The 25542-nt window shown below is 35.6% G+C and overlaps 1 protein-coding gene across 3 annotated transcripts in view; it reads left to right on the top strand.

Moving 5' to 3' along the window:
* LOC132130912 (tyrosine-protein phosphatase non-receptor type 13-like) overlaps window positions 1-25542 on the top strand; it is a 70267-nt gene that overhangs the window by 13069 nt on the left and 31656 nt on the right. For all 3 annotated transcript variants that reach the window (XM_059542787.1, XM_059542786.1, XM_059542785.1), the window contains exons 3-8: window positions 4866-5041; window positions 5558-5623; window positions 5910-6095; window positions 7483-7576; window positions 13190-13750; window positions 25101-25193. In XM_059542787.1, coding sequence (XP_059398770.1) covers window positions 4866-5041; window positions 5558-5623; window positions 5910-6095; window positions 7483-7576; window positions 13190-13750; window positions 25101-25193 — 1176 coding nt within the window. The remainder of the gene's footprint in view (window positions 1-4865; window positions 5042-5557; window positions 5624-5909; window positions 6096-7482; window positions 7577-13189; window positions 13751-25100; window positions 25194-25542) is intronic.

Raw genomic sequence — 25542 nt, 5'->3', positions numbered from 1 at the left:
ATGGTTATGCAAAGAAATGCGTTAAATCACTCAGAACACATTACTGACTACATAGAAATGGGCTAAAACACTTAGAACACCTTAGCGATTTGAGCAAAAAACGGTCGACAAACTTTAGCACCTGCATGTGTCAAACACAAAGATCACCTTAGCAATCTTGCTTGCAACTTGCTTGAAAACACTTTAGCAATTGCATAGCAATGCGTTAAACATTAGGGAAACCTTATTAACCACATTGAAATTCACCCAAAACAAGCTAAACACAACAACCCCATAGACAAGAGCCACTCAGAAAAATGTAGTAATTTGTAGTGAAATCTCTTGTTGTAATTGTACAAATCGGACACCCCTCGTGGCCACGATGACCACAGCTCCGATGACGTGCCAGTGGTGGTAAATCACAACACATGTTTTCATAAAAATATTGATTGCTAATGAAGTTTAGTAATTGTATAAGGTGGCATGAACACAGATTTTGGATAAAATGTCATTGTTTGCAGACAGTAACACCATCCAAACAGTGAAACCACATAACCGATCTACAAACATTTCTTAATTCATGTAAAACACACAATTTTTTTATTATTATTATTGGTAAGTTAATCTATTTTATATAGTCTATTGTTAATTCTACAGCAGCCTATTGAATAATGCAATCATTAAAATTAGTTACATTTATTTGCTTCACTCGGGCACTATATTTTTATTATTAAATATATCTATCTTATCTCTTATTAAAATAATGCTTATGTGTCTGACTGTACACCTTAACTGTAATAAATCGCTAACACTTTCGTTAACGTTCATTAGTTAACTACATTAATTAACATTAACTAGTAATGATCTGCACTTATACAGCTATTGTTCGTCTTTGTTCATGTTAATTTCCACATTTAATAATACTTTATTAAAATCTTGTTAATATTAGTTAATGCACTGAACATGAACAGACAATGAACAGCTTTATTTCTATTAACTAACATTAACAAAGATTAATAAATACTGTAACAATTGTATTTCTTACTCATTGTTAGTTCATGTTAGGTAATACACTAATGTTTAATAAATTAACCTTATGTAAAGTGTATGAATGTTGTTCTCCCGAGGCATGCTGTCGCACATCTGACACTTTCCAGACAAGTATTTGATTCTTCCCACTTTCGTCGGTACTTGCTTTCGTTTCAGCGCTGGACGCGGTGGGGGGGTATCTGGAGCAGCCTCCGCCACTCTTTCAAATCGACTCTCTGCCAAGAGACCCGCCCTCCTCTGACTCTGATTGGCCATGAACCTGAAACAAACCAATCAATTCAACGATGGCAGCGAGTCTTACCCAATCAGGGGCAGAATAGGACGAGTCTTCACAGAATTCCGGTGGGATGATCTGCATGAGATGCTGCATTGAAGACAACTCCGAAAATACGGGACAAACCCCGTCCCGTATTGATTTAAAACGGGACACTCTATTTTATTCTCAAATACGGGACTATTCCATATTTTAAGGGAGGGGTGGCAACCCTATGCCTTTATGTGAATTCCCTGTGACTACGTCATGAAAAAATGTTTTCCCTTTAGACCACAGCTATGTCACACTTCCCATGCAGTTACCACACAAAATGTCTTTAAATATTGTTTTGGTATTGTCCCTTTCTTACAAACAATTCAGAGGCATTACAGCTGTGACGTTATCAGTACATTCAGCAGGACTCTTTTGTAAAGTGGTTATTCAGTCAGTATGTGCGTGTTTAGCATTGTCCTCCGCCGATTCACACCTGTTTAAGAGTGATTCGAATAATTCTCTGGCCCCCTCAAAAGCTGTCAGCATACCAAAAATAGCAGCCATCAGTCTGATTCAAAGAAGTGAGCATGTGCAGAAAAGCGTTCTATCCTCGTCTTCTGTCTCTGAAGGGGAAGGTTTACACTTTGGTGAAATTTCTGAGAAGGCTTACTCAGCCTTGTGTCCGTCTGCTGTGTCTCTGAATGACTGTGTGGTGGGCCAGTGTTGTGTGTCACCGCTGTGAACAAAAGCCTCTTTATTGTCCCACAGCCTGGTTTCCTAAAGAGCAGTTTGCTGGGCAGTTTGTGGTGATTGAGATGATGCCAGCTCCTCTCGACCGTTATCTGCTGCCGTCCTTGCACAGATCTTGAGAATCTCAACAAGTCTTTCTCACACTCGTGGACAATTCTTGTTCTGTCAGCATTGCAGACAGTTGTTGCCCCTTTATTCAGTTGACCTGGCCAAAAGCCAGTAGGGTTTGTAATGCAATTAGGGCTCCTTGTGTTCAGGGTCAAGGAGGACGATGATGATAAAGATGATGTCGCTACTTTGGCATGCGCTCGCAGGGGGAACGAGGACTCTCCTTGTTTCACAGTAGCTTGTTATCTGGCCTTGAGTTGCTCTGGGTGAAAACTTGCTGGCAAAGGTCCCTCTTGACAATGTTTGCAGAAATTCTGGGCCCTGGACTGAAGAGTCATGGGACATGACTTGAGCAAGTCAGCGAAATTACTTAATTTATTTGGAAACCCTGAGCGCTTTGATGTGAGAAGTCCTGAGCTTGCCTTTTTAGAGTATACTGGTTTAATTTAATGGGGATGCTTGTTATTTATTTATTTATTTTAAACCTTTTCTGATCGCAGTCTAATGTGTAGAAGGGTTGATTTAATAAACAAACGGTGAGATTTACAACTTTAGAAAAAAAAAAATATATATATATGCAGTACTACATTGGAAAAAAAATATTTTGAAGTTGATAAAAAAAAACAAAGAAAATATTATTGCAGTTTTTCACATTGAATTAAATGTTTTTTGTTTTTTTTGTAAACCAAAAATAATATTTGAAAATAAAAAAAGATGTTTACTTTTTCAAATATTTTGAGTGAAAATTGTTTCTACACAATTTATTTTGAAAATGTATAGAATTGTTAATATTTGGGGTTTCTTTAACCTGAAATATTTTTATTTCTTTATTTTTACAGTTTTGTTTATTGACTATAATTCCAGCTTGTTAAATTTAGGAAATTCTCTCTCTCTCTCTGTCCACCACTTCCTGCGCTATAAAATGGGTATTTAGGTCATTTGATTATGCAGTAATCTTGAGCATCTAAAATAAACCGATACAGACTAAATAAACAGATGTCCAGGTCAGCAGACTGCACATGTATGATGCCATATTTACACTTTGTTTTTTTTTAATGTAATACTAATAAGTCTGCTTGTTATGTATGGCATGTGTTCATATATCTCATTTCATGTTTTTTTCTCCTCCTCAGTAGAGTTTGTGATGCTATTTTTGGGTGTGACTTCATCGGGCTCATGAACTGCAGTAGATGACTGAACTAGTCTCTGATAGGACAGATAAAACCTTATCAGATAGGCCCGTTCTGAGATATTTCCAACTGTGTATCAGCTTCTCTCCCATTAACAACTGGATGACTCTGAGATTTAGCATGCCAACATTTCTAGCTTTTAGTAACAATTTGTTGAATGATAAAGATGGGTATGTTACCTGTATAGGTAGACAGGGAATATATTATATCTACAGTGCTGGAGGCAAAACATGAGTGTACATTGCTAGATTTTCACAATGAGGTCCAATCGTGGTCAGACAGTTTCCACAGGAAGTGTGTGTTTACTTTGGGAATTCCAACGCTTTAAAGAATCGCTGCTTGAATTCAATTTTTTCATTATTTTTAGTTGAAACACTATTACTCAAGCCTTCAGTGTTACACGATCCTTCAGAAATCATTCTAATATGCTGATTTGCTGCTCAAGAAATATTTCTTATCACTATCAGTGCTAAAAACTGTTGTGCTGCTTAATATTTCTATGAAAATGGTGATACATTTTTTTCCAGGATTTTTTTATTAATGGATAATACAAAAGAACAGCTTTTATGTTAAATGGACTTTTTTGTAACATTGTAATTGTCTTTACTGTCATTTTTAATAAATATAACACATCCTTGACAAATAAAAAATATAAATTACTTTCACAAATAAAAAAGAACTTACTGACCCTGACACCTTGGCACCTCTCATATTTGCTTTAGGAAATATAAGAATATTTTCAGTTGCGGTGTTTTGAGATTGTGTTCTTGTTTTTGGCTTTACATGGCATGAAATTATAAAAAGAAGTTCCTCAAAAGCAATTCAACATTTCCACTGAATCTACATTTGTAGAATTGTTCCATCCATAACCGCAGGGCTGTGTTCTGAACGGCAAAGACTCCATTGTTTTACATTTGCAGCATAAAAGAAGAAAAAGAAAAATGTACTGTCATACAGAATCATCTTTTTGAGAGAGATCCCAGGGACCTCGTATTTCATGGAAATGTCACTCATTCACAGAATAATGTAGCTCTTTATTACATATCTTTGTTTTGGATGAAAATAATATTCTTTCCACCACCAAATCTCCATAGTTCCTGAAACGTGTGCAGTCTGGTTGTGCTGTACTCATGTTGAGGAAATGTTCTTAGGCCAATGCCATAGTCTCCCTTAACTTGTCTAATAACTTTCCCACGCTGAAGCATCAGGACTTTCAGTGTCTTAGAATTTCCTCTCTTCAGAAGTGTCACTTTACAAAACCAATGTTGGAAAATTGGCTGTTTTTTTATTGCTGTGTACTTGATCATATTGCCAAAGGAACAATTTATTTTGTTGAAATTCACAAGACATTCAACAAAGCATAACTAGCTTTTTCTTTTCATTTTATTTTATTTTATTTTTTTGTTTTTTATTTTAGTTTATTTATTTATTTATTTATTTTTAATTATTTTTTTTTTTTTTTGAAGAATTTGATAAAGGTTCAGGTTGTGTCCTAAGAATTGCAGTTTGTGGTAATACTCTGCATGTTTGTCTTCCCTCAGGTTCGATAGATCCGTCTGCGTTGGGTTTTATCATCTCTCCTTGGTCGCTGCTGCTCATGCCTTCCGGGAACATCTCTTTTACGGATGAAAATGTCACACAGAAGGATCTGCGGGCTTTCACTCCTCCAGAGGTGCTGGGGGGTCTCAACCTCTCCTCACTGTCTGATATGGAAAAGGTACCTTATGGATTTGGAAAAAACTTTTGGATGGGCTTCCTGTTTTCAGTTTAAACCCCCTCCCCCCATGATTTCAACTTTGATTCTATTTCACAACCATTTCTTTTATATTTTAACTGAACATATTCTTTTCCTAAAACATTTTGACAGTACGCTTGAATGCTTCTGTGTAAACATGACTTTCTCAGAGAGAGACAGATAAACCACAGCAGAGTCAAAACATGATTATTTGCAGAGAAGTCAAAGGATCTTATGCATTCTTTGGCAGACTCTTGCATATTTTGTTCCAAAAGCTATTCTTTAGCTGGATGAACAGACAGAAGACCTACACCGGGAAGAAACACACAACTATGCAGATGTGCTATCTATAAAGTTTGATGCTGACTAAGGGCTAAAACAAACTCCTGGCTGACATATGCTTCTTACAACACAAGCTTGTTTGTTTGACAGTTTTGAAAACATGGGCTTAAATGTTTCTTTGTCACATGCCATTTCTGTTTCCTTTTTAATTTCCAGATGCACATGTATTCACTTGGCATGACGTTGTTTTGGGGTGCAGACTATGAGATCCCTCAGAGCCAAGTGAGTCCTCCTAGACATGGTTAAAATCAAATTCAATTGATATTTGAACCCAATATATGTATGAACTATATTTTTTATACAGATTATCACATTGTTAGCTTAGAAACATGAAACTTCTATCTATATTAATCAAGTAAGAATCGAGTCTCCACTGTTAAATAAAAATTAAATACGGTAAATAAATTAATACTGCCCAGGACTTGTCAAGAATAAAGATCGTAGATCATTCATAAACGTCTTTTCTATCAGCGAACTATCTTTTCACTGAGCTCCACGTGTGTTTTAGCCAATGAAACTTGGAGAACATCTGAACCGTGTCCTGCTGAAAATGTGTGATGATTCCACGCTCACCCGACTGTCCGTACGCTCGGTTCTGGACGCCTGCGGCACTCACATCCGAAACTCCAACTGTGACCCTTCGTTTTCATACGTCAGGAGGCTGGTGAGACTCGTTCTTGGCAGTCTCTCGCAGGTACGTCTGTAACGTTTTTTTAATGTTTCAACTATTTTCGGTTCATTTCAAGTTATGAATTTAAGAAGTAATTACTACTAAATAAAGACCCACTTTGATTCTTTTGTTGGTAGAATGATTAAAATCTAAGAGTTTAAGAGTCCAGAATATGTTATTGTTTTCTGTTGCAGCACAGTATTTTACTTCAAGTTTTAAAGCCTATTTTACATATTATACTTTATTGATTTATTTGTTTTATAATATCCAGTTCTCAATTCCCACCTTTTTTCCCTGGTTGATCACAAAGCACTAATGATTCATCACTAACAATATGTGTGAACATACCGCTCCTATTACCTGAATTGCCTGCTCGTCCAGCCCTATAAAACCGCTTTTAATTAAAAAGGTAGTTAACGGTCTTTCTCGTGTTTGATGTCACATCCTGTTCCTCCCCAGTGGTTTAATTGCACGGCGATACAGAAAGAGCATAATGGTTGGAACAGAAGTGTTTCTGGTCTTATTTTCTGCACTGTTTGCCTTTTTCCACTCTGGGGAGGTAATTGTGAAGTGGTCAAGTAGGGATGGCGTCTTCTAATTCCTGTTGATTCATCCTGTGAGTGGCTGCTTGGGTTTGTTCTACCGGTGAGGAGCCCTCATGAGATTGTTTTTCTCTGTCTTCCACTGTGTTAGTTTTTTTCTTCCTCCAGAAAAAAACCTGATTTAGTTAAAAACTTTATTCAAAATATGTTTTGACTTGGTTTAACAGTCCAGATCAAGCTTTCTGTAAGTCCTCTAAGGAAATGAAATTCATTTCCCCTCAACATTTTTGTTTTTTGCCCAAAGTCTGTAAATAATAATAATAATAATGATAATAATAATAATAATAATAATGATAATAATAACACAATTTGGGTGTCTTGTAGAGAAAATTTCATAAAGTAAACTACTGTTCAAAAGTTTAGGATCTGTAAGAATTTTTTATGTTTTTGAAAATATTATCTTATGCTGATTAAGGCTGCATTTATTTGAGCAAGACTACAGTAAAACAGTAATAAGAAATATTATTACAATTTAGATTAACTGTTTTCTTTTTTTAATAATATATTTTAAAATGTAATATATTTCTGTAATGCAAATTACTCCAGTCTTCAGTGTCACATGATCCTTCAGAAATTATTTTAATATGCTGATTTGCTGCTCAATAAACATTTCTGATTATTATCAGTGTTGAATCCAGCTTGGTATTTTTGATTATTATTTTATTATTTTTATTCAGTGTGTATTACATGAGAACCTATTTCATAAGAGAAAACAATTCAGTAGATTTTGCTTTCTTTTAATCTCGTTCTTTGATAAAAGAGAATAATTGATTTTTATATTTTTCATTTTTGTGCATTTGTTTGTTTAGCTGGACGGTCTGTTGTCTCAGAGTGAAAGGGAGTCACTTCCAGAGAGAAGCAAAGAGATTCGTGAACGGCTGCGAGGAAAAGGCCTTCCAGCTGGTAATACACACCACTTATGCATCTTTTGCTTGTAAAATAGAAAATGAAGATGGGGTTTCATCCCTGTGTTATTAAGCATGTACGCATTTGCTTTCTACTTCTATTTTGCTTTCACCCACACACACATGAACACCCAAACACACAGGCATGTCAACACACGCTCACACTCCTGATCTTCCAGTTGTCTTTTGTGTCAAGCACACGTTTGGAGTTGCTGTTAATAAATGACTATATTTGATTGTGAACACAGCTTACGCTTTTCTTCGCTTTGTAATAATCTCTGACTGATTGTTTAAATTCTGTGAAGTGCTGCTCTTCGTGCTGACTCATCACTCAACATTTATCAAGTTAAGAGGAAGTGGTTCAGAATGTAAACAGAGCAGGGCTTGGTTCTGAACTGACATGGCTTCGGCCCCTCAGGAGCTGGTGTTTATCAGAACTGAAGGATAAAAGAAACAAGCCAGAACAGCACCAGCACTGGAAGTGCCAATCTGAAACTAAAGAGTGGTGCGGAGGTTTCCAGATAATCTCAAGATTGCAGATAGAAAGTTCTGGGAAATTTTGTGATATTTATTTATTTTTTAAATAAATAGTGGTTCTGGGGAAATTAGTTTTTCAATTCAAGTTTATTTGTATAGCAGCGTTCATGATACAAATCATTGCAAAGCAGCTTTACAGAAAATTTTCCAAAGTTTTCCAAAATGATTTTATGATAATGTCACAATGTGCAGATTTAAAAAAAATACTAGCATACTGCTTATTGCCTATGGCAAAGTGTGTGAAAAGAAATTAACAAATGTATTAAGCAAGGACACATTTATTTTATCTTTCTAATTCAACAAATTAGATTAGAAGTAGATGTAATAAAATATTTAGAAAAATTTAATAAAAATGTTTAATGGTTTAAAGAAAAATTGATAGTAACTGATTAATAAGAAATATTTCTTGAGCAGCAAATCAGGATATTAGATTGTTTTCTGAAGGATCATGTGACACTGAAGATTGGAGTAATAAAGCTGAAAATTCATATAAACAAAATATGATACACACACACACACACACACACACATACATACATGCATATATATGTGTTGTTTTACTGTATTTAAAAAAAAAAGTACAACCTTTTTTCATAAACATGTAAACAATTGTACCGACTTTTGAATGAAATGCGTGTAAAATAAATTGGTGTAGAAACAATTAAAAAATATATTTATTTATTTTGATTATTATTTTTACAATTGTAACTAAATTTATATTAGTAAATTTCATAGCTAAAAAGACACAGCAAGTAACTCACTGACTTGTATAAACTGTGTCGTATGTTGGAACACAGTTTTATTCTTGCTGTGATTTAAGTCTGTACTAACATCTCTTGGCCTTCTCTTTCGTGCTCTGCCTGTTTTTCTCATCTCTCCTTCAGTCTTCATATGCTTTATAGTTTAACGACTTGCCAAACAAAGAACTTTTTTTTTCTTTTCTTGTCATCTTTTCTCTCCCCTTCTTCTCTGTTCCTCTCCCAATTTTCCAACTCCCTCACTGCTTTCACTCTCCATCTATCTTCTGTCTGTCTCTCACTTCTCTGTGCATAGACAAGAGTTTGAACCGAATCTAGACAAGCACATCATCACAAACCGAAACCAGAGTGTTTCATTTTGGAAAATATGACCAAGTCTTGCTAGTGGTTTCAGCTGGTGTGTTATGTAACTGAGGCATGGCATCGATCAGTAATATATATTTCCCAGGGTTTATATAATATATATATATATATATATATATATATTAGGGGTGTAACGATACGCGTATTCGTATTGAACCGTTCGGTACGAGGCTTTCGGTTCGGTACGCGGTACGCATTATGGACCGAACGGTTCGTTGGACTAATTAATTATATTTGGAAAATAAAAAAAATTGTGAAATATAATGATATGCGTTCAACAAGGTAGCCCAATAACCCAAACGACGTAGCAGGCAACGCCCCTGACACCCCCGAAGAAGAAAAAAACACCAACTTATATGTTTATGTTAGGCTACTCAGTCAGGCGCTCGCTCACTCAGTAATACACGCTGAAGGCTCGTTGCAAAATGGCCAATGCGTTTAACAGACCAGAAATAGAAGATCCTCCAATAACCAACAGGTCTGGTGTTTGGGTGCACTTTGGATTCCCTGTAAGCTATAATGGTGATGGCAAGAGAGTGGTGGATAAAAAAAACAACGATATGTCGCGTCTAGGGTACACCAGCTGGAATACAAAAAAAAAAAAAAAAAAACACCAGCGGGAATACTTGAAACATGTCAACTCATTTACGCCGACATCACCTTAGTGTGTCAGTATCTGGGAAAAGACGGAAAAAAGGAGAAAACATACACACAACAAACTATCCCCGCAGCATTTAGACAGACATTTCCAACGGATTCAAACAGATCAAAAACCTTACTATTTACCATTCATTCTATCATCACCATTATAGCTTACAGGGAATCCAAAGTGCACCCAAACACCAGAACTGTTGGTTATTGGAGGATCTTCTATTTCTGGTCTGTTAAACGCATTAGCCATTTTGCAACGAGCCTTCAGCGCGTACTGAGTGAGCGAGCGCCTTACTCTGTAGTGGGAAACGTAGGTTTTAAGAACATGCTTAATGTAATTGAGCCCCGTTACAATATTCCTTCACGAGCCCATTTCAGACAGACCGTAATTCCTGCTTTGTTCCAAAAAACATAAGCCCTATAGAGAACCAATTGAGTAAAAACACACTCAATATAAAGAGTTATAGAGTTCCATATAAAAAAGTTAAATCTTTGTATTTGTTCATAACTAATATAACATTTTAATTTTTTTTTATAAGGAGCTGCTTTTGTTTTATACAGTATGCTGCTAAGAAAACACCATAGAAGATGGGTAAAGAATAGCTGCATCATTGTTCAATGTAAGAAACAAACAAACATACTTTGTTAGTTTTAATAAATAAAACATTTTTTAAAAATCAAGGAAATTTATCTGCCAATTTTTTCTTTTTGCTGTATCTAAAACGTACCGAACCGTACCATACCGTACCGAACCGTGACACCAGTGTATTGTATCGAACCGAACCGTGAATTTTGTGAACCGTTACACCCCTAATATATATATATAACTATATAACTGTGTGTTCTGTAGGGCGTTTGGTTTTCAAGCTCTTATATCTGGCCACACATCAGGGTCATGATGTGAGAAAACAAGCCTGCCTAGATGGTGACTCACATCATGCTGGCTTATTTTTGGCTTTACAGATGTCCTGAAACCTCAGGAGTAAAGTAATTACTGAGGTCTCAGACTGTCTTTGTTCTCATTTCTTAAACTGAATGTTTGATGACATTCTCAGGGTATACGTGTTCACACTAGCTTCAGGAGAGTAGACCTGCAGCAAGGCTAATTCAAAGAAAATACATAGCAGCAGTGTAGCACAGCTGTATCGTATCTGTTCCAGGGTGCTCAAAATAAGAGTGTAAATGTTTGAATTTCATTGTGGTTGTCCTTATGGGGCTTCTGAGAGCTTCTAAATCTTACTTCAGTAGCATTTTTATGCAAGTAAAAGCACTACTGATCCAGTTAATATTGCGCTATTGCTAGCCACAATTGTTTAATGGTAATTTTCTGCCTTATTTTTTGATAATGTTTAGCATGTTTGCAGTGTACATGAGCAAATCATGTGCTTCAACAAAACAGACACTGCAAATAAACAACTATATGGTTCGTAATTAGCATAAATTTTGTTGTAACATGCTATAATGCAAGGGATGATCTTCTCATCTTCTATTCATGTTTAAAAAGAAAAAAGTGACAAAAGACCAATAATAAAATAAAAAAGAGTAATAAAATAAAAAGCTTCAGTATGAGTAAATAATTTTTTATATATATATTTTTTTATTTATATTAAATTTATTTGTTATTTTTAACATCTTGTATATATTATTTATTATTAATTGATTTATTTATTTTAAATCGCATTAAATGAAAATTCACCCTCTTCACCTGTTTTCGAAATGCATATTATAGATCTTATTTTGAACAATTTCTATATTTATTTTAGATTATTATTATTATTATTTATTTATTTGTATTTTTGACCTCAAAACTGTATTTTCTGGTGAAAACGACTGACTCCTCTTGTAACGTATACAGGACTTCTCCAGTTGTTTGGTCCACTTAAATCGCGCCCCTGAAAGCTTTGTTCATCTTCAGTTTTGAATGCAATTCCCACATTTTAACATCCAATCAACAACCGCCTTTTTTTTTTTTTGATCTGCTATGCTAGAAATTTTTAAGAAAAATCTACTTAAGTTTCATTACAATTTTAAGACCTTCTAGACCAACAAGATGTTGAAGTAAATATGGCAAGACTCTTGTATCTAATATTCAGACACTTTTATATTCTATTTAGTGGCTGGTATCCTTCAATTGTCATGGGTTTTAAAGTGTCTAGGTCCGTGTATAATGAGTTTAGCATGTCTCTCTTCGTTAACTGCTTGAAATCACCCCAGCTCTGTCTTTGCTCCTACAATATACTAAGCTTTTTATGAAACATGAGAGAAAAGGCCCCTTGTTGAGCCATTCAAAGCTCAAACAGTTCCCTAAGAGAGAAGCATCTGGAACATCCATGTCTTCCTGATTGACAGGGCTGGAATTGGCATGGCTAACGAGCGTGTCGCTGGAAGCTCAGGGTGAATTCAGAGAGGCTCTAGAGGAGCTCGTAACCACTAGAAGGCCACCATTGTTCCGTCTGTTCTTTCAGCCAATTAGGACCCATTTCAATCTTGCATTGACAAATGTGATCCAATAAAAATGCTCAGCAAGGGTCCTACATTTAATTCATGTCCTTCAAAAGATTCTTATTTGTCTTTGGAAGTTTATATATTTAACCTTTACAACCAATTAGGTTGTAGTCCTATACAGCCAGCTTTTGGACATTGTAGATTATTATGGCCAAGAACCACCCGGTTTCATACATGTAAAATGACCAATAGCTGAAATAGTTGATAGCGCAATAAGCAAAAAAAAAAATGTTACAGTCATGCTTAATAAAACCTATATTTCACATAAACAAAATAAAGCCAATATTAATAAAATTATTAATTAGGCACATTTTCCAGATTTTAGGTATAACAATAAGTGTATAACATCATTACTGTCTAAAAACCATTATAGTAATGGAAATAAAAATAAAAGTAAAATGGCAAAAAGAAAAAGAGCGTAAAATATGCTTGAAAATATTGTTACAGTACAAAAAAACTAATTTCCCTCTACGTTACTGTTTAAACGTTTGAGCTCAGTGAGATACTTTTAATGAATTTTTCAATAAATATATACTATTGTTCCTGCAAGAATGCATTAAATTGATCTATAGTGACAGTAAACACATGTATAATACATAAATTATAATATTTTTCTGAATCCTGAAAAAAAAATGAAAAAAATTATGGATTCACAAAAATACTAAGCAGTGCAGCTCTTTTCAACATTAATAACAAGAAATGTTTCCTGATCACCAAATTTCTTTATACTTCTGCAAGTTCTTGATATTTAACCCTTTTTTGTGTGTGTGTGTTTTTTTTCTTCTTCACCCAATTAGGCCGTAGTGCCGCCCATCGTGTGCTGGAGCGTTATAGAGCCCGAACCCAGGAGCAAGCCAACCTGAACCGTGGACTCAGTCGCTCTATGGGCTCTCTTCCCATCCAGGACCTTGTCAGAGCGGACGAGGGTCTTAGTCAGTACCCCACTTCAGAGTACCATGCTGGGACCGACTCCTCTGCCGAACTGTATCAGCAACGCCAACAACAACAACTGCAACAGCGCGGCCGTCCCCTGGAGGTGAACCAGCGTTCACACCCCCATCAGAGAAACAAAAGCTGGGCCTCCTCAGCAGACCTAGCCTGCCTCGACCCAGATATGCTCCGCTTAGGGGCCCTTGAAGACGCCCGCAGGGCCAGCAGTGCCCTGAGCACACACTCGGCCGGTCGACACAAGTCGTCCTCCAAGTCCGTGGACTCTCGCTACCAGGACTTTGGGAGCCTAGAAGTTAGGAAGGCCCATCACCATTCGAGTCAGTCCGTCGGCTCAGCGTTCAACAGCGCTTACGACCGCATCAGAGAGAAGCACAAGAAACTGCAAGCGCTCAAACAGGCCATAGATGGTGAGTACTGGTACTGACTTACTATGTTCTCTGAGGTGATGTTGTATTACATAGCCTGATTGTCTTACTATCACTGAAGTCTGCACACTGTAGATTATTATGGCCATAAATCGTCTGTTTTCAAACATCTAAAACAACTGATAACAAAATAATAATCAGAATCACAGGACACCTGTCAAGAAAATGTTCCAGTCATGTTTTACAAAAATATAAATCAAATATTAGTCAATGTATCATATATTTAAATTTGTGACATTATTATCGTGATAGTTAAGCATATTTCCCTCCAATGGTCTGTAATTTCAGGAAATACTTTTAAAATATGTGTGTATTATATATATATATATAGATATATATATTACTGTGTTTTTGATCAGATAAAGGCAGGCTTTCAGAGTCTTTTTTACAAAAGTATAAAAAAAAAACTTAGACAAGTATGCTACATTTTCTAAATGCAAAATATTCATATATTTCTATATATTTTCTTATGATCTTCAGGTCAAATATGACTTAATCATTTCTCGTCAGGCTTTGTGAGAATCACTCCATTATGTAGAAAAATAAAAACGCATTGTGGAAAAAACAAATAATGGCTGTGGTTCTGTAAATTAGCAGAAACTTCCAGGATTAGTTGTTCCTCATTCTATCAACAAGACTTTGTTTGTTGTGAGTCGTGCAAAGCTAGTTGTCAGAATGGAACTGGTGATTTCAGTCATTTTTGTGCAGCATGAGTCAGATCAGTGAATTGACTGTCTGACGGAAGCTAGCTCTGAGGACATTGAATTGGTGGCATCAAAAGGTTGAAGAGAAACTTTGAACCCTGTGTTGCTCAATGAAACTTAACATGGCATAGTGGTGACATCACGAGAAGTTACTAACTGTACCAGTTTCAGTCATATGACAGTAAGTGTTTAATTCTACAAGCTTCAAGCCAAAAGCTAAATCTAAGTCGATGTGACAGATTTAACCAGGCTGGTTAACAGTGGATAAAACCATTGTATATTTATAAATGCTACTGATTGTAACTCATCAGTTTGCCATCAGAAGATACAGCAGCAACCAGGAATATTGTGTGTTTGTGTGTTTGAAATGAAGTTCTGGCTCTTCTTATGCTTTGAGTTCCTGTGTAGTAAAAGTCATGCAGAGCTGAGGTGTCTGTGTGTGGTGGGAGTGAACGCAGGGTTATGAATGGGTTGTGCATGGCTTTTGCACGTGCAGCGTGTTGCCAGGTTCTTTATGACTCAGACTGGCTGAGGGCTCCAGATTCCTGGAAATAATTAGAGAGATGTATAATTCTAGGCCTTTAAAGCTCACATACTTATGCAAGCTTATTACTCTCTCTCTCTTTCAGTCGTTCCTTTTCTCAGGGTCTCTCTCTCACTATTTTCCGCTAGCTTTTCATTCAAATCTTTCCACTGCTCCCCAGTGTTGGGGAAGCTCACTTAAAGTAGTTAAACATCAGTCAAGCAAGCTACCCTTTAAAAAAGTTCATTGCAAGCTACTAATAAAAAGTAGCTGACTAGGCAACTTTGGGGATGACGTAAATGTGTTTTTATTTTACTTTTAATTTTTTTTGAGGTCATTATTTAAAATTAATTTATCAAAATAATTTTTCTTTTGGTAATTACAGTACTCTCTTTAAAATAAAAAAGTTAGATTTTTATATTTTAAGAGCTTATTAAAGAATCATCTAAAAAAACATCATAAAAGACTATTAATTGCTGTTTTTTTTACTAATACTTTAGTTCATTTTAATAAAAATTCATGTATTTTATTTAACAATATTTTATTTATTAAATGGAATATTGTATTTAGAAAAAATTGGTAATTTAGTAGTAGAAGTATGTTAATACTAATTACACACACACACACACACACACACACACACACACACACACACACACACATACGTACAGAGTGAATTGCTATTTGCATTTAAATAAAGTGTTCACTAAAATTTATTGAACTTTCCATTGTTTAACTGAGGACCATTAGATCGGGGTTTTTTAATCTCATAATTAGCTTGAATGTAAATCTGTGTTCAATATAATGGGACAAAAAAATTGTAATTTATGCTCCCATATATTGTCTCTCTTCCTTGTCTTATTGCCGCCTTAGTCGCCATAAGAGATGTTGAATTCTTCATATGTGCCACATTCATGTTCACATCCTTCGCCTGGCCTCCATCTGGACATTTTTCTAGACTGAGTGAAGCTTTGCTTCATAATATAAAACCTCAGGCTTTTCTATTCGACCTGGCCCTGAACTGAGCCCACAAGCTGTTTGGCTGCTATTTTTACAACGGTCGAGCTCAGAACCAAAGACATTCGATGCGGCTTTACTCTGGCTCATGGGTCCATTTAGCTTTTCTGTCTGAGGCTGTCGTCTTTTTAAAGCGACAATATTCTACACTTCTTTTTGTAACATCTTTCCACTTGAAATGATAGCCAAGGATTTTTTTAAAACCAGAAAATCAATTTAGGTTTTCACAAATGCTTTCCATCTGCTGTAAGACTCAGAATTAAAATACCTTTTTGGTACTGTACCTTTAAGACTTATGTAAATGACCTAGTTGGCTAACTTCAGTGTTATGTTTATTAATTATGCAATCATACTGTATGTGAAGGTGTAGTCATGTTTATGATGTAATAACAGTGACATTTTAAGGTTTTTGCAGCTTAGATGCAGTCAACAAAAAAGCAGGAAAAATCCTGTTTTCAGTTATATGTTCTCTAAAGTGAAGTTTAAGATGAATCTGTCCAATCAAATTTCTCTTGTGAGGGAAAACAAGATTGTGTGTATCGAGCCGTCTGTCCGTCCACTTCTGTTAACATGAGCCAGGCTCATTTTCCTGACAATAATGGGCCACATTACCCACAATCCTGAAGATGAGGAAATGTCCAGTTCCATTAGAGCAGTGTCCACAAAGCTTGATGGCAAAGAGCACATATTCTCATTGTTTTAGTGCCTTCATTTGCTGAATGAATGTAATGGAGCTCAGATCATTTGTTGAGTCACAGAAATGGGCTTTTTGGAGACTGTTCTGTACGTTGTATTCCTCATTACTGTAATTTTTCATCTTTATAATTATATTAATTTATATAATAATTTCTGTAGTTTGCACCAGTTTTAATTTAACCGTCAAATGTTTTACTTTGGAAACCATGCCTTGTGAATTTGAACAAGTTTCACATTGAATTGTTGGTCATCTAGATATTAGTTTGTTTGCTACTTTTTGTTTCTCTCAAATATGTATTCAAATAAGATCATCATTCACATTTCACACATGATCTGATTCTGGTTTTATTTTATTTGTAGTTTGCCCGGACATGTTTTAATTAGATTCACTCATCTATAGAACAATAAGTTTCATGAATAATACATTTCACATAATGTATTCTTTTGTGATTTTATTTGATTCAGGTTTGCACTTCTATATCGACTTCTCTGCTGTTTGTGATCTCATTCAGGGAACTCTGCTATAAACGCACATATATTTAAAAGGCAAGGTGCGTAAGCCATTTTGGAGTTTGCTGACCCTACAGACAGTAATTGAAGACCCATGTGCCTTTCACTTGAGGAACCATCCATTACTTGCGGCCGGTCAGGTAATATCAGGTCTCGTGTGTTTGGTCTGCTCTGTTGTGTGTTATAGGGGACATTTGTGAGCAGAACTACTCGGGATGTTTTGATCAGGATTCTCGAGCAGAGTGCGATTGTCACTGCATATCCTGATAATAACAGAGAGGAAAGAGATTATTTCATGTTCCATCTGTGTGGATTACACTTTATGGGAGATCTCTCACCCTGCAGGTCGAAGGTCATTTGGATTTAAAAGCATTTCAAAGACTTCTCCCACGCTCAACTAGAGCTTCAGGAAACTCTTGAGATGTGGAGACACTTCCCAGATCACATGTGAAACTCCACCACTTCTTCATTCCACCGTTCTTCCTGGTATTGAGCATTTCTTCTGTGTTAAGACATCTGCTTTGTGACCTGTCATGATCTTATCTACTTGTCGTTTCACAGAGAGGATCTGATCAGATCTTATCTATCCAACACCATGCATATCTAAAGCTCTCTGGGGAGTTGAACTTTCTCCTGAGATCAGATTTAGAGAGTTCTACTTACCTACAGTTTTCCTGTGTGTGTGTGTGTGTGTGTGTCATTTTGGATGTATTTGTTGAGAGACCCTTTTAATTGTACATCAAGAGCCATAAAAAGCAGTTAATGTGAGAGACACTTAATATGGCTTAAACTTTAAACTGTAGAGTTTATGTAAGATGACGCAATCTTTCAATTTGAACATTCTATAAATAATCTATTCATTCAAATAATAGAGAAATAGATATGCTGTTCAAAATTAAAGTGGCAGTTTACCAAAAAATTCAATTCAATTCAAAAGCTTTATTGTCTATCCCCACAGGGGTAGAAAATTGTCTTTAGACAAAAGGCTCAACAAACAATATACAACTATCAATACACAGCTAACAACAATACAAATACAACAGACAACCACACAATTTAAGATAAGCCCCTCCCCTATTTCCTATTTAAAATGTCAACAGCCGTCGGGATAAAAGACTTCTTATATTTGGCCTTTTTCGCCAACGGTACTTTAAATCGTCTACCAGATGGAAGTAAATAAAATGAGCTGTGCAGAGGATGGGTAGGGTCTGTCACAATAGCAGATGCTTTCCTTTTTACTGCCACAATATAAAGACCAGACAGGGTTACTTGTTTCTCACCAATAATTTTACCAGCTGTGTTTATAATCCTTAAAAGTCTATTTTTGCATTTAACAGAAAGAGAGTTGTACCAGGATACAATGTTGAAAGTAAGCACAGATTCAATAAGGGATTTATACACCACAATCAGAATATCTTTTTCCACATTAAAGCTCCTCAGTTTCCTCAATAAGCCTAGGCGTTGATATGCTTTCTTAAAGACACTTTCTGAGTGTTTGTCAAAAATAAACTGGGAATCAATTTCTGTACCCAGATATTTAAAAGATCCCACCTGCTCAACTTCCTCTCCATTAATTATCAAGGGTTTAAAACATGTGCGTGCATTAATTACCCCGGAGCACATTTCTTTGGTTTTGTCAATATTAAGCTGGAGAAAACTCTCCTTTATCCAGGCCATGATAGTTGACAAAATCAAAATAAATATCCAGTGATTGGGTATCTCTCATACATCCCACCAGTGCCATATCATCTGCATATTTTATCAGCATCAAATTCTCATTATTACCGGTAATCTCATTTGTATAGATAGAAAAAAGAAACGGGGATAGAACACATCCCTGTGGAAGACCAGATTTTAAAACTACATTCTCTGACTTTTTACCATTTACTATCACGTGTTGGGGACGGTCCCGTAAAAAATTGTTAATCCATAAAATAAAGGTCTGATGCAAATGAAGCTCCTCTAAACGCCTCAAAAGTGTATTTATGTTCACTGTATTAAAAGCATATGAGAAGTCCATAAATAAAATCCTAATGTACGAGTTTGCCATGTCCAAATGCTTTACTGCCCTATCCAGCAAAGTAAGGGTGGCATCTTCAACTCCGTGCCCAGCCCTATAAGCAAATTGTAGAGGGTCAAGTTTATCGGTCATTGCCTGGGAGAGTTGCTGACAAACTACTCTCTACATGCACTTGCAGAGCACTGATGTTAAAGCTACTGGTCTGTAGTCCTCAAGCGCCTTAGCATGAGCTTTTTTCGGTAACGGGATGTTAGCGCTTTCCTTCCATGCCCGTGGTACAACATTAAAATCAAGAGACAGCTAAAAAAGTTGTCAACACACCCTTCAGCTGAGATGCACATTCCCTCAGTACCTTGCCCTTTATTCCATCCGGTCCTGATGCCTTTTGGGGTTTGACTTTCATTAAAACCTTTCCCACATTTTGTTCCTCAATTCTTATGGGAAGAAAATCAGAGTGCTCTATAGGAGTCCAGTGCTCATTTAAATAGTCATCATTAAAACGGGCATAAAACTGATTCAGTTCAGTAGCAAAGCTGGCAGAATCAGGGCATTGGATGCTGTGTTGCTTCTGATTTTCTTCCCATCATAGTATTTAGGCCCTGCCATGCCATCCGTGCATTCCCCATTGTAAACTTTTCCTTTACCTTGCGTTTATATTGCTGTTTGGCCTGCTTAATTTTTAGCTTCAGATCTTTCTGTAATTTCTTAAAACCATATCTATCGCCATTTAAAAAAGCTATTTTTTTAAGATTTAAAAAATGTTTCAGATCCTTTGTAACCCAAGGCTTATTGTTAGGGTAACACCTCACATTTTTTACAGGAATGACACTGTCAACACAGAAATCTACATACCCAGATATGGAAGCATTAAGCATATCTACATCATTTCCACAATCCTTAACAAATACATCCCAATCTGTTACTTCAAAACATCCTCTTAGTTTTTCAGTGGATTCAAAGTCCCATACCTGGACAGACCTAGTTTGCACTTTCTCAGTTTTTAATTTTTGCTTATATCGAGGTAGAAGCAGAACAGCATTATGATCGGAACGACCAAGAGGCGGACGTGCCTTGGAGATGTAAGCACTTGGTATATTTCCATAGCACAAGTCCAATGTTTTTTCCAGCCTAGTAACACAAGTGACATATTGCTCCAGGTGCGGCAAGTGTGTAGCAATGTCACATCGATTGAAATCTCCGAGCAAAAACACCGGCTGATCTCCAACTCTGTTTACAATATTATTAAAAATATCTGCAATGCATTCAGCAGCTAATATAAAATCAGGACCCGGGACGTACACCAGTATCACTGTTAATTGAGTGAATTCTCGAGGAAGATAATGAGGTCGGAAGGAAACCACCATGATTTCATAATGTTTTGAGCAGACGGTTTCCCTCAGCGTAAAATTTGTAGCCCATCTGCTATTCACAGCCATACACAGGCCCCCACCAACAGCTTTCTGAGTTTTAAAGATATCTCGATCAAACCGAATCAAAGTAAATCCATCAAGGTAAAAATCCGCTGTTTCTTGGGAGAGCCAAGTCTCAGTAAAACAGAAAAGGCTTGTGTGACGATAATCCCCATCATATTTGATCAACGCAGAGAGTTCATCAGTTTTATTTCTCAGGGATCTAACATTTGATAATATGATAGCAGGTAAGGGCAATCTACTACCTCTTCTCCGTAGCCTTTTGAGTATTCCTCCTCTCGAACCCCTTTTCCTTCGTTTCACTTTAATGTTGAGTTTTTTCCAACTGATGCCAATCAAGAGACATTTCGGGACATTTTTAAAAAGTGTTGAATCCATAGACGGCAAAACAGCAAGCGGGCGCAAATCCAGCAGCGGTCCACGTGAGTAAACCAGGTTTTTCACTGTTGATGCTCCCGTCTGCATTGTTGGCATTGTCCACATGGCCAATATTGGTTGAGAAATAAACACCAGGAGGCCCAGAATAACCCAGAAGTTAGCCATCTCGTATAAATAAATAAGCAAAACTAAAAAAAAAAAACACTTGGTATAAAAACAAACAAAACAAACAACAAACACTGAGCCTGTGTCACGAGTCGCACGAGCAGCGTTGCGCCCCGGCTTCATCATTCACCTTTCTTCTGTTGAACACAAAAGAAGATATTTTGAAGAGTGTTGGTAACCAAACAGTTGCTGGTAGCCATTGACTTTCATAGTATATATATTATATATATATATATATATATATATATATATATACATATATATATATATATATATATATATATATATATATACATATATATATACATATATATATAAACTATGGAAGTCAATTGTATCCATCAACTGTCTGGTTACCAACATTCTTCAAAATGTCTTCTGTTGTGTTAGTTATCTTTTTATGAGTTGGTTTCTTCTGTTTGGGCGTGTTTGATTGGTTTCTTTCTTTTCTTAGGCTGATAACCAAACAGTTGCTGGTAGCCATTGACTTCTATAGTACGGAAAAAAAATGAAATTCATGCATGTATGGCTTTCAGTGGTGTAAGAGCTCAAACTGCGCTGGTTCTCTAGAACTTCAAGATCAGAGGAGACTGTTGAAGAAAATAATACTGGAAATGTTGATGAAGAATGTGGGTGTTTATTCCTGCCTGAAAAGCGATTTGGCAGAAGATGCTGCTGTGGCGTTGATGTTTGTGACCTGTCTACCTGTACGTAGTGATCCTCTGAGCTTCTGGTCTGGTGGCTGACTTACAAGATCTGAGGTCATCACTGACCCAACAGTTGAGATCCAGCATCCACTGGGAGACCATCTGTTCTGCCCTTCGTTTACAGATGTTTGTCCTGTCAATGTGCATGGCAGCAATATTTTATTTTATTTTACCATTCTTGTGTTATGTTGTCACATTTGAATGACTCATTTTACTAACAATTTACGCAGAATTTTTCATAAATGAGGCATTCCAGTTAAAAATGACCCATAAATATCGTCCATTAATGAGACAGGAGCAAGTAAAAATGCATGGAGCTTTGTGTCGAGGCATCAGAAAAATGATGACATTGATTTGGCAGATCTTGTTCATTACTATTGTTCAGCTTGTGGTTGAGGTATTTTCTCTAAAATGATGACTCACATCTGCAAAGTGGTATGAAACACGGCAGAAAATTGATTTGTATGACATGACGTGATGCGTGCAGCCTGTGGCAGAACCTGCTGTCCTGCTCCCTAATGCACTCCTCCTCTTTTCTCTGTCCATTTCACAGATTTTCACTCTACAAAAAGAATTGCAAAATAAATTATGAGCTGATAGAAGCGCACACTCGAGGGGATTCAGGGGCTTTTAGCAGACGTGCTGTCATACCTCCAGTGCCGTGGATGTTGTCATGGGCCGCTCTGATGATACGCTGGCTGTTTGTGTGCGAGTGACTCACTTCACAACCCACCAGCCTCTGATAACTGCACTGTGTGGGCAGCGTTTTCCATTGTAGTCAAAGTAGAATGTGTATGTGTGTCTGTTTTGGGTTTTGTTTAGTGTATGTCTTAGTTTGTGTTAGTACAGTGGTTTTTAACATCCCTTCCAAGGGCTGCCAGGTCCAGAGTAAATCTGACAAAAGAACATGGCCAAGTTTTATTATATCATAAAAAGACGTAATTATCATTTCAGTAAATCATTTTGAATTGATTTCAGCATTTTATAGCATTTTGTTTCTTTTTGCAATATAATGCATTAATTATAAGTATGCATAATATTAATATATGTTGTACTGTAAAAAAAAAAAATACTATATTACAATATAATGTAGAGAATAATGGAAATTACTAATAATATTTCCCCTATAAATAAGTGAATGCATAATAATTAATATATGTTGTACTGTTAAAAAAAGACTATATTACAATATAATGTAGAGAATAATGGAAATTACTAATAATATTTCCCCTATAAATAAGTGAATGCATAATAAAAATATCTAAAAACAAAATACATGTATTTTATTGTTATTTCTACTAATATATATGTATATATATATATATATATATATATATATATATATATATATATATATATATATATATATATATATATATAAACATATAATATAATCATTCATTTTTATTTTATTTTTGTTATTTTTAAAATGAATGGCAAATCTGGACATTGTGACTTGTTGATTTCTCTCTTTTATTTTGTGGATCGTTACCTCTTGCAAAGACAAAATCATGCACTTCAGGTCTCAAAAAAAAAAAAAAAAATGACTGACTCATTTATATTCAAAATATTTAGCGAATCCTTACCTCTTAAAACAATGCACTTTAAGCCTCACGAGCAAACAGTGATGATCCAGGTTAAGAATGCTGTTTATTTGTCTATATTTCCTCCATGATCATGTGGTTTCATTTATTTAACTGTTTATGCATCTTTCAACATTTCATGATGGTTTCAAAGAAAGACGAGTGGTTGCATTGCTTTACATAATTGTCATTGTTTAGAAGTTTCACTCGAGGTTGAACTAATTGTTTACTGAGGAGAGCAGTCAGTCGAGCATGAGATGAAAGCTTCATTGTTCTTGTGTATCTTGACTTTCTGGCTTTCCGAAACTCCTGGCTTGAGAAATCTCTCAGGAATTCTGTCAATGCTAAATATGTAGCATTGAGTCATTTTAAGTGCATGGACTTGATTTTCTGGTTCTGACAGACTTGTCAAATAGTGCATAGAGGTAACGCATCACACACGGGGGATGCTGCCATGCTTCAGTTGTAGGTTAGATAGTGTATGTGTGTACATGCATGATGCATTACATCACTAAGTAAGGCTGAGTCAGTGATTCAGATTTTCCTACCTGATCTTGGTCAAACAGACTAATATATATATATATATATATATATATATATATATATATATATATATATATATATAAATACACACACTTAATTTAATATTTTTGTATACTTTTTATTACTGTAGCTTAATTTTATTTTATTTTATTTTAATTAAAATAAAGGAATTGTGTTAAATTGTGCACTTTCTAATAATATTTTTCATATGCATGTATGTGTAGTTTGATAATTTAATATTTGCATTAATATTGGTATTACACACACACACACACACACACACACACTTTAATACAAATAAAAGTTGAGCTTTTGAATAAAAATATATAATTAAGTTATATGAAATTTATTGAACAATATTAACCTTATGTTGATAATCTTATTTGTATCAGTTTAAAACAGGTTCCTCAGTTGTTTCACTTGTTAATCCACTGCTTTGTTAACATTTATTTATCAGGTTTGAGGTCTTGGGTCTTCAATTGTGAAGTTTCTTGTTTGAAAACGGAGCACTCCGACTTGATGAAATGCAATTCTTCAGTGTTTTTTAGGGATCTAAAGTGAAGTATTAATAGTACCACTGTAGTCTCACTGTACTTTACTGTACAGCTTTCGGTGTTTGCCACTCAGTTGGACAATCTCACTTCTAAACCAAAATAGCCACCCATGTTAATTTGATAAAGTCAGGTGTGATTTGCTGATGTTATTTTATTTGTCCCGAAGGCCTTCGACGTCACATAGCTTCATTCAAGATCATAAAACATGACGCAGAAAAGAACATGATTGGTATGCGTGTTCGTACCAAAAGCGTACATGATTAAATACTACAGGAATATTTGGAAGCTATTCAGTGACTCCCTCAGCGCATTTCTGTAACAGACCATATCTGAGAATATGAGGATCAGTTTTGTCATTTATTAGGTCTTGGGGGACATACACTTTGTTCGATGGACATGTACTCAAGTATTTGAATGTGCTATGCTGAATTCTTACTAAGTTGAATTTAAAAGAATTCGAATTTTATGAATGTTGTTTTGTTTTTTGAATCTACATTTTCAGATCCACCGCATACTCACAGAAGATACCACAGCGACTACAGCTCCTCCAGCGAAAGCCCCTCAGTGACATCATCAGACCCCGACTACAGACAAGGTTGTACTAATGACCTCATCAGTCTCTGTGTTTTGATCTTTTTTAACACAACAGGTGCATAACTTATTTCTAGGTCCAGTGAATACATACTTTCCAAATAATAATAATAAAAATAATAACAATCCTACCGCAAAAAAATAAAATAAAAAAAATAATAAAAATATATATATATATATATATATATATATAAAATATATATATAAAATATATATATATATATATATATATATATATATATATATATATATATATATATATATATATATATATTGAAGTTAATCTGAGACATAAAACTGTAACAGCATTTATGAATGCAGTGTGAGTCATCGCCTCTCATAATGCCATGACC

This window comes from Carassius carassius, chromosome 47, assembly GCF_963082965.1.
Source record: "Carassius carassius chromosome 47, fCarCar2.1, whole genome shotgun sequence".
Classification (NCBI taxonomy): Eukaryota; Metazoa; Chordata; class Actinopteri; order Cypriniformes; family Cyprinidae; genus Carassius; species Carassius carassius.
Note: the sequence above shows the minus strand (reverse complement) of the source record. Positions and strands in the feature narration are given on the sequence as shown.